Source organism: Pecten maximus, chromosome 4 (assembly GCF_902652985.1).
Source record: "Pecten maximus chromosome 4, xPecMax1.1, whole genome shotgun sequence".
In the NCBI taxonomy this organism is placed as follows: domain Eukaryota; kingdom Metazoa; phylum Mollusca; class Bivalvia; order Pectinida; family Pectinidae; genus Pecten; species Pecten maximus.
The window spans coordinates 22,286,961-22,298,001 of record NC_047018.1 but is presented as its reverse complement, the minus strand read 5'-3'; the positions used below and the strand labels follow the sequence as shown (position 1 = coordinate 22,298,001).

Here is an 11,041-nt window from a genome sequence, read left to right as displayed (position 1 = left end):
GATTATACCTCATGCATTTCTATCTGGAATACCCGGGATATTTTATAATTACCTCCCATATGTATTTCATCTAATATAAACTCTCCCCCTTTATAAGTTTCTTCTACACATATCTGGTTTTCTGTCTCTTCACCATAATTTACCTAATTATTCCAGAATGAATATACATTTACTGGGGTGGGGGAGGGTCATTATAGATGGTCTACAATCCTTGAAGTAGAAAACACTAAAAAAATCTCCCTAAACAGAAGACATCGGCTATCTCAATCAACTTGCAGTGAAATGAAGCAGAAATCCCCTGTTCATAAAAACAACATATTGTTACCAGTAACCTTATTTACAGACAGATTTACATAGATTTAGATAAGCACCTATTTGTGGAGGACGAGGGAAGTACATTGTAGCTAAGGATCTAGAAACACAGGTATATTTTAACCAGTGTGACAATGTGACGACAGCTCTTTAACATAACATCTGACTTGTGTGGCCCCTCCTAGGGTTGTAGTAACACACTGCCAACAAGTTTGGCAGCTGTCGTGTATTGGCTGTCGATATTACGAATTTTAATCATCAATTTATTTCAATCATAAAATACAATAGATTTAGATTTATATCATTCAAATAAAGAACAGATAATCTTTGACCCAAACAAGATATAAGGTTTTATACACAGCAGGTAATCTCTTGAAATAACACACATTTACATTCATAGGTGCTACTTAAAATACAATCAGAAAAATATTCATGTAAATTGGATATTTTTGGCATTATAAGTGTTGACAAGTAGTGTGTTGTAGGTGTTTTTTTTTATTTAAGACTGGTTGTTGAATGGTGTGGTGAGTCCTTTGTTGGTCCTATCTAATTTTGATCATGATCAGTGTTGAATTAAGACTGTATATAATACATGAACTCTTAAAGCCAAGCAACAGTGCTCTCTCGGTTTACCGGTCCCAATACAACCGCCACACTCGCATATCACCAATAAAACTATAAGTCTGCAATCATATGCCATTGTAATGTATGTTACAAATTTACTAATTTGCTCTATAACTCCACGTTATCTTAGAAATGTTTATACACAAAGCATTTCAATATGAAATACCAATATCTGGATCTGAGATTCCTCATTTACAGGAATTTAAATACATTCAAAGTTCTAATTTTGCCCTTAATGAATCATTGCATATGATATATTTGTTCGCAATTTTATAGCTATGATTTTAATATATCAATGTCACCAAGTTATAATGCCAAAATCAAAAACAAAAAGAGGTCTTACAACAAGGATACTAGTTGCTTCCTAAGGGACTTGGCCAGGGAGAATTACTTGGTAATGACCAGGGGGGATTTTCTTGGATACTACATGGTTTCTTCCCAAGGGACTAGGCCAGGAAGAATTTACTTGTAATAGCCAGGGAGAATTTTATTACTGGGACCATGCAGGTAAATATGAGTTGCTTCCTAAGGGACTTAATGGCTCTGTCTGTCCACCTTTCTGTCGTCTGTCAATATTTGCTTCAAATCCTTACTAAGCAAAAAAAGTCATGAAGGGACTTTAATCAAAGTTGTTAAGAAACATCCTTGAGGGATGAGAAACAAATTTTGCATTAATATCAATGGTGACTCTGACCCCCTTGGGTCGGAAGGGTGGAGCCCAACAGGGGGAAATGAGGTAAGTGCTTTAAATTGCTACAAATTAAAAAGTCCTCAATTAAACCAAAATTGGTCAGAAACATCCTGGGGGAAGGGGAACAGATTTTGCGTAAATGGTGATTCTGACTCTCCTGGAACCAGAGGGGTGACGGCCTGATAAGGGAAATTAAAGTAAGTCCTTTTAATCACTATTTGTCACAAAGCACTGAATGGATTTAACCAAATATTGTCAGAAACATCCTTTGGGGAAGTGGAACAGATTTTGCATTAATGGTGACTCTGACCTCCCATTTTAATTGCGGAGATTGTGGAGATCCCCACCCAATGAACAATATATAACATTTGTTGGGCATAAAGAAATAAACACAACTCTTTGAAACCATTTAGATCCCCACCCCATAATCATTTATAGCATTGTCTGGCATAAAGAGATAAACATAAACATGATCATGTTTAAAAATAGGTCATGGGGTCTTCTCCACCCCTACGGACTTAGTTTCTTGGTTATAATTTTGAAACTGTTGACATACCCACCCCATAACCATATACAGTTGTATAGTATTGTTGGGCATCAAGAAATGAACATAATCCTGATGTAAAATTGGCCCTGGGGTCTTTCCCCTCCCCTAAGGACTTACCAGTAGTTTCTTGGTTATATTTTGAAACAGTTAAGATCCCCATCCCATAACCATATAAACACCATCCTGATGGGCCCAAGGGTCTTTCACCACACCAATAAGGACTCCGTAACCATATATAGCATTGTTTGACATCAACAAATAACGCTATTAACGAATTGAACATGAACATTGTTTTGACATTTGGTCAGATCCAACCATGTAAGTGATACAGGCCCTCTGGGCCTCTTTTTTAAAAATTGAACAAACTATATTTTAGCAATTGTTCAGGTCCAGTTTTATTTTCCTAATATGACTTTGTTGGATTTCCACAGTTTGGTCCTTAATATCATTGGCGAGTTGTGGAAAACGAAACGGCTATAATGTTCTATTTTTAGATCTGTATATAGAGATGTTTATCACTTGTATGATGTTTGAACAAACATCTGGTAGGTTGCCAAAATTTAAATCACCAATTTTTTAAAGTCAATTAAGTTATGATAATACAACCAAGTTCCTATATCATGATACAAATCAATATGAAATGCACAATTTAAAAGCTTTATTTTGCATGTATGAAAGCTTTTTAAATGAAATAAATAAACTTAGGCCCTATTAAGTATGAATACCAGTGATGTTGCCGTTGGGTGTGAATATTATAGGAAATCTATGAATCACACACATGGAGGGCATTGTCACCAGCCCCTGGTAATTGAGTAAGTGTTTCAAAAAAGCATTTGCATTGATACACTGATATTTTTATGGATGAAAGTAACTTTATTGATTCCCATGTCTGTACTGTTAGGAAGGAAAAGTATAGAATTGTCTGCTTGAAGGCTGATACAGTGACAAAACCAGTGTAGTAACCAGTCTACAATTCTTACTGTATTCATATGCACCCATGTTGGGTAATAACCCCATGCCTAGTAATAAGCCCATGTCTGGTATAACCCCATGCTTGCTAATGACCCTGTGCCTGATTATAAGCCCATGTCTGGTAATAACCCCATGTCTGGTAATAAGCCCATGTCTGGTAATAACCCCATGTCTGATAATAACCCCATGCTTGATAATAACCCTGCACCTGGTAATAAGCCCATGTCTGGTAATAAGTCCTATGATAACAAATGTTATATCTCACTGTCCTTGTGTGATAACAAATGTTATATTTCACTGTCCTCGTGTGATAACAAATGTTATATTTCACTGTCCTATGATAACAAATGTTATATTTCACTGTCGTCGTGTGATAACAAATGTTATATTTCACTGTCTTCGTATGATAACAAATGTTATATTTCACTATCCTGTGATAAGCCTATCCCCAACTGTGAGCCAAAGTTAGTTATTTATTCAGTATATATATAGACCAGAAAAAGTGAGGGACTCTTACACTAGTTAGTTATGAGCTGTTTTTAAGTCAGAACACCAGGGTATAAAGAAAATCAAAGGATTAGTTTTAGGATCATTAAAAGATGTAATAGAAGTGTAACCTAGAAAAACTATATACTATGAGTTCTGGAGATTATGCATGTAATGTATTATAAAAACAAGGAAGTGATTTTGGAATACACAGAACAGGTGAAAATACAGGGGCCAGACACAGGTGTATACATGTTGGTTAAGTTGGAGCCAAGTAATGGTGATATATAACACATACATATAGTTCATGTAGGTTGTTTTGGTGTTGTTATATTTTAATTAAGGGTCATAGCTGTGTTTTTATGATACTTGATAGCAGTTGGTAGTGTATTAATTGTGAACAGTGTTAGTTTTGTAGTTTGTTATGGTATTTGGTGTAGTAACGTGGTATTTGGTGGAGTAACGTGGTATTTGGTGGAGTAACATGGTGATTGATGGGGTAACATGGTATTTGGTGGGGTAACATGGTATTTGGTGTAGTAACATGGTGATTGATGGAGTAACATGATATTTGGTGGGGTAACATGGTATTTGATGGGGTAACATGGTGATTGATGGAGTAACATGATATTTGGTGAGGTAACATGGTATTTGGTGGGGTAACATGGTGATTGGTTGGGTAACATGGTGATTGGTTGGGTAACATGTTGATTGGTGGGGTAACATGGTGATTGGTGGGATAACATGGTGATTGGTGGGGTAACATGGTATTTGGTGGGGTAACATAATATTTGTTGGGTAACATGATATTTGGTGGAGTAACATGGTGATTGGTGGAGTAACATGGTGATTGGTTGGGTTACATGGTGATTGGTTAGGTAACATGGTGATTGGTGGGGTAACATGGTGATTGGTTGGGTAACATGGTGATTGGTTGGGTAACATGGTGATTGGTTGGGTTACATGGTGATTGGTTGGGTAACATGGTGATTGGTTGGGTTACATGGTGATTGGTAGAGGTAACATGGTGATTGGTGGGGTAACATGGTGATTGGTAGAGTAACATGGTGATTGGTGGGGTAACATGGTGATTGGTGGGGTAACATGGTGATTGGTGGGGTAACATGGTATTTGATGGGGTAACATGGTATTTGGTGAGGTAACATGGTATTTGGTGGGGTAACATGGTATTTGATGGGGTAACATGGTATTTGGTGGAGTAACATGGTGATTGGTGGGGTAACATGGTATTTGATGGGGTAACATGGTATTTGGTGGAGTAACATGGCGATTGGTGGAGTAACATGGTGATTGGTGGGGTAACATGGTGATTGGTGGGGTAACATGATATTTGGTTGGGTTACATGGTGATTTGGTGGAGTAACATGGTGATTGGTGGGGTAACATGGTGATTGGTGGGGTAACATGATATTTGGTTGGGTTACATGGTATTTGGTGGGGTAACATGGTATTTGGTGGGGTAACATGGTGATTGGTGGAGTAACATGGTGCTTGGTGGGGTAACATGATATTTGGTGGGGTAACAATTAGTTATTGGTTGGGTAACATGGTATTTGGTGGGGTAACATGGCGATTGTGGAGTAACATGGTGATTGGTCGGATAACATGGCGATTGAGGGGTAACATGGTGATTGGTGAGGTAACATGGTGATTGGTGGGGTAACATGGCGATTGTGGAGTAACATGGTGATTGGTCGGATAACATGGCGATTGTGGGGTAACATGGTGATTGGTGAGGTAACATGGTGATTGGTGGGGTAACATGGTGATTGGTGGGGTGCAGTGGTTTGGTATTTATCAGGGTAACATGGTGATTGGTGGGGTAACATGGTGATTGGTGGGGTAACATGGTGATTGGTGGGGTGCAGTGGTTTGGTATTTATCAGGGTAACATGGTGATTGGTGGGGTAACCTGGTGATTGGTGGGGTGCAGTGGTTTGGTATTTATCAGGGTAACATGGTGATTGGTGGGGTAACAATGTTTTAGTGAGGTAACATGGTGATTGGTGGGGTAACATGGTGATTGGTGGGGTGGTTTGGTATTTAGCAGGGTAACATGGTGATAAGTGGGGTTACATGGTGATTGCTGGGGTAACATGGTGATTGGTTGGGTAACATGGTGATTGGTTGGGTAACATGGTAATTGGTGGGGTAACATGGTGATTTTGTTGGGTAATGTTGGTAGCCAAGGAAAGGTTGATTTGATCATAAACAGGCTTGAGAGGGCGATTATCAACAGGAATAGATAAATCGTTATTAATGGTGCATATCCCTTAGTTCATTATAATCGGCCATGTATAGGTGTAATGACATGATCTGTGTGTATGTATTGACAAAAGTAAGTAAAGTAAATATGTCACACAATGGCCCCATCCTGACTTTACCTGGCTTTTGTCCACTGTTTGTACTCTATTATCATCCACAAATACCACACAGGTATACAGTCTACCTGGGTTCACTTTCATCGATGTTAAATCACATGATCTTTTGATCTCAAAAGTGTCGGCCAGGTGATTTAAATGTCCACTGCGATGGGAATATTAGTGGTAGCTTGTGAATGTTCAACTGAAGTGAAATTTTATGTTTGACCATTTTATATTTTGTTACCGTCTTTTTACCTCCTGCTAAGCAGATTTTTAGGTTGAATTTGATATAAGATTTACAGTAGATAATAATGACAGTTTATTCTTAGTATGATTGTCATTGATGGGAAAGAGTGTATCATTATATGATGTGATATGGAGGGAGAACATTTTCTTATTACGTGATATTTTGGCTCACGTGGCTTGAGTAACTGGAATTCATGTGAGAAGACATTGAATTGTGTGAGTCTCAGGATATGAGAGTACAGGCGAAAAGTGTTAGATATAATAGACACACAATGATCCATAGTGTAAACATACATTTTTCAAAGCACCTGATTTTAAAAGATTTCTGAATTTCAAAACTTTAATAAAATTACATAATACATGATTGTACTTCCAACAGATGTTGCTTTGTATGATAATAAATGATTTTGATAATTTGTCAAGAAGACTTTCCACAGACTGTAGCCCAACCAAATCAGAGAAAAACAGAGTTAATAGATAAGTGGTCTTTTTAGAAATACTAGGTTTATTGTTACATGATACAAATGATATAGGCAAAGACCAACAAAATGAGCTAAATGTAGACAAAGTAAACTGTGTATCAGAGACCATACATATAACATGTTCTTGGTTTGATACAAAAAGGATAGTTTTTGAAGTCAGGGAGACATTACAGTTAGATAGTCATTAGAGACAGGTGGTCATTACAGACAGGTGGTCATTACAGACAGGTGGTCATAACAGACAGGTGTTCATTAGAGACAGGTGGTCATTACAGACAGGTGTTCATTACAGATAGGTGGTCATTACAGACAGGTGTTCATTACAGACAGGTGGTCATTACAGACAGGTGGTCATTACAGACAGGTGGTCATTACAGACAGGTGGTCAATACAGACAGGTGGCCATTACAGACAGGTGTTTATTACAGACAGGTGGTCATTACAGACAGGTGGTGATAACAGACAGGTGGTCATTACAGACAGGTGTTCATTACAGACAAGTGGTCATTACAGACAGGTGGTCATTACAGACAGGTGTTCATTACAGACAGGTGGTCATTACAGACAGGTGGTGATAACAGACAGGTGGTCATTACAGACAGGTGTTCATTACAGACAAGTGGTCATTACAGACAGGTGGTCATTACAGACAGGTGTTCATTACAGACAGGTGGTCATTACAGAGAGGTGATCATTACAGACAGGTGGTCATTACAGACAGGTGTTCATTACAGACAGGTGCTCTTTTTAGCCAGGTGACTTTTTTAGACAGGCAGTGTTATAGACAAGATTTTGAATATGTCGGTGGTCCATTTAGACAGATGGTCTTTACAATATTTTGGTGTGTAATATATAGGGTGTCCTTGTGGACAGGTTTGACTGCCAACTTTCTACTGCTACATGTGTGTAAGAAATATTAATGTGGAATTGTTATAGTTTTACAATTTACCTCAATATTTCCAGCTATATGTTTTGTTATAAGGATTTTATTTTCATATTTTTCAGTGCAATAAGCTGTCGTTGCTGTAGGGACCATGACGAGTGATGTAGCGCGTGACAAGGCGGCCCGTCTGCTAAAAAAGCAGGGGTCAATGTCTTCTTTGGCCAGTAGTGATGTTCACAGAGGCAAAAATCTGGGGTAAGAATACACAACCTATGGAAGTGCTTTGATTAGGATAAGCATTAATTCCAATTCATCAAGTTTTAGATCTAACTCTCTACTGTGTAGATTGGATTTACTATGAAGTAGAAATCCCACATCTTTATGTTGAATGTCTTTTCTAGTCTGGAGTGGTAGTATACAACTTTTCGACATTTGAGCTTAAACATCATTTCTAGGTCACCTGAGATGAAATCTATTGCAATCACCTTTTATTGTTCCTTGTCTGTTTTGTGTTGTAAATAATTTACAATTTTGACTTCTTAATGACTAGGGATACAACATTCAGCCAGTAGCATGACAGGGTAAAATGTGTTTAAATCTTTAAACATCTTCTTCTCAATAACAAAGAGGCCCAGAATCATGGTATTGGGCCAGTAATATGCTGTGTTGAACTATTACTAAGTTTATTCAAATGAATGACCTTGACCTATTTTCAAGGTAACTTGGGGTCAAATATGTGTAAATTTTAAATGACTTCTCATTTATACCATAAGGGCCTGGAGGGTCATGATATTGGGATAGTGACATACTTGGATAACAGACTCGTTTATTTTTGTTCAAATTAATGACCTTGCCCTACCTTCAAGATCACAGGGTCAAATGTGTTAAAATTCTTAATTAAAAACAAAAACAAAATTATCAACTATCATTATGTACCAGGTATTTCAGAACTCAGGTGACTGTTAGGGCCCATGCATTGGCCTCTTGTCATTGTAGAATTTCACATAATTCCAAACAATTTTTCGTGGTTTCAAAAAAATAACCAATCCTTTTCTTTTCTGTGAAATGTTGAATTGTCTATGCACAGTTATTCAGAGAGTATACTGGGTATTTGCATTGTCATACAGAATCAACCATAGTAGATATAAAATGTTTTTCATTACAGAAGAGTGTCGCTGTCGAAGATTTTTGTAATCTGCTATACACTGATCATGCTTCAATTTTTCATTTCGTGTTGGAATTCACTATCACTTCATTTGCATTACATCTAGTGTGTTTTAAAAAAATATTGCTCATAATGAAAAAAAAACAACATTTACCAATAAAGATGATATTAAATTACATCAGATAAACTAATTTTTAGATCAATTAGACAAATATACATTATTTAAAGTATGATATGTAATGAATTTATGACCAGAAGTATAGTACGTAATGAATTTATGATCTGAAGTGTAATAGGTAATGAATTATCACCTGAAGTATAATATGCAATGAATTTATGATCTGAAGTGTAATAGGTAATGAATTATCACCTGAAGTATAATATGCAATGAATTTATGATCTGAAGTATAATGAATAATGATATTAAGACCTGAAGTATAATACATAATACTTATGACTTGAAGTATGATATGTAATAAACTTATGATCTGAAGTATAAAAAAATAATCAAATAGGAAAAACACACTTTGGAGTTTCATAGTTTATCATTCATATACTGAATTTTAAGTTTGTTGATATTTGTTATAGTAAAATATTTATTAATCATTCCTGATCACTGAAATATAACACCAAAATATTGTACATCTGTGTATAACGTCCTACTAGGAATACTTTCTACCATGCACCTATAGATGTGTATAGACAATGGCTTATATATGTAAGCTTGTTTGTTGTAATCTGTGTGTATACATCAGGTGAATTTTCTTTTCAGTCTACCTGTAGAAAAAAGTATAGACAAAAGTCTACCAGGAGAATGGTAATAGCGAGTATCGTGTTATGGCATGCTTGTGTTAACAGGAAATTTTGTTTTTGCTTGGTTTGGTGTGTAAACTGCCAGGTTTAGTGATGTGATGCTCCCTAAAGACCTCCGGTATTATAGACATATACATATCTAACTGGTTTTAATTTGTGGATTTTTGATTTCCATGTAAAGTTTGCTAGAGAAGCTGTGATTTTGTAGTCTCTAGAGTCTTGAGGGTGCATCATGTCACATGTAGGCAGAGTGAAAATTACCAACAGTGCGCTGCATGTTTTGTGATTTTGATATAACATGATGATAGTATGATAATATTTCATTTACAGGATCTGAACAGTGAGGCTTACCTAATAGATACATTGATCTACATTGAGTCACCAAACTTACAACAGTCTAATACAGTTACCTTATATGATATAAAATGCTTATTTGGTGATTGGAATTTGTATGAAAATTTAACCAACATTGTATAGAGTGTATATTTGTTTAAAGTTTTGTTGAACCGTGGTCCTACAATGTTAAATTACTGTTAGTGTGGTAATTATTCGAGTATAACTGCAGTAGATTTGGGTTTACATAATACGTGTCTCCCACAACTATTACAGATTTAGGGACATTTTCTCTGTACAGGTATATGTAGATTATCTGAGATCAAAGGAAGACACTGCTGAGCTGGACTTTAAAGGAAGAACTGTAAACCAGGCTATCATGTAAAGGCAGTATAGTACTGTCTATTGTAATAAACATTATTACCTATGTATAACATTCATCCTCCATGCCCATCTTTTTTTCCCTTGATTGAAATCCTGCTAAAGCCTTTGAAGCTTATCTATTTTATATTCCCAGTAACAGGGTACATGTATTTTGCTGTCATTTTATCATTGAATACAATAAAATGTATTTTGATATTTTTTCGTTTAAATTTTCTAAAATAATCATATTTTCTCTTTCAATATCTTTGAAGTTTACATTTCATTTTTTGATCATGTCCAATATTGTCTTTGTATCTTTCAATTTTATCATTTTCTTGTAATTTTTATATCGGTTGACAACTACATTTTGTTGTAATTTCTATATTGGTAGATTACTACATTTTGTTGAATATCTATCATCTGCCATATTTGACATAAACATTGCCCTAGGTGGTTAGCATTTGAGGAATGTTTTGTGTCTTTGATTCATTGCCTGGTATCATTTATCTAAAAAGAAAATAGCCTCCCTGGTAATCTGAATTTTTACTAATGTTTCAATCAGCAAATAAGAATAAAAATGGTGGGAATCTTGCACCAGAAATGATTTCACCTGGAAACTTTTTTCTGAAAATGTCACTCTTCTTGTGATTTTAAAGCAGATGGTGTGGTTATATAATTATTAGGTGGAATACTGTAGTAATATGAACTACTAAATCTTAATGTGGTGAAATCTCCATGTT

At 36.0% G+C, this 11,041-nt stretch overlaps 1 protein-coding gene across 3 annotated transcripts in view; it reads left to right on the top strand.

Annotated features, from left to right (window-relative positions):
• Nucleotides 1-11,041, top strand: part of LOC117325518 (tctex1 domain-containing protein 1-B-like) — a 28,868-nt gene that overhangs the window by 1,503 nt on the left and 16,324 nt on the right. For 2 of the 3 annotated variants that reach the window (XM_033881790.1, XM_033881788.1), the window contains exon 2: nt 7,750-7,882. In XM_033881790.1, the coding sequence (XP_033737681.1) occupies nt 7,779-7,882 (104 nt within the window). In that variant the 5' untranslated portion in view covers nt 7,750-7,778. Of the gene's footprint in view, nt 1-7,749; nt 7,883-9,564; nt 9,610-11,041 lie in introns of all 3 variants that reach the window. The other variant, XM_033881787.1, reaches the window with a different exon arrangement.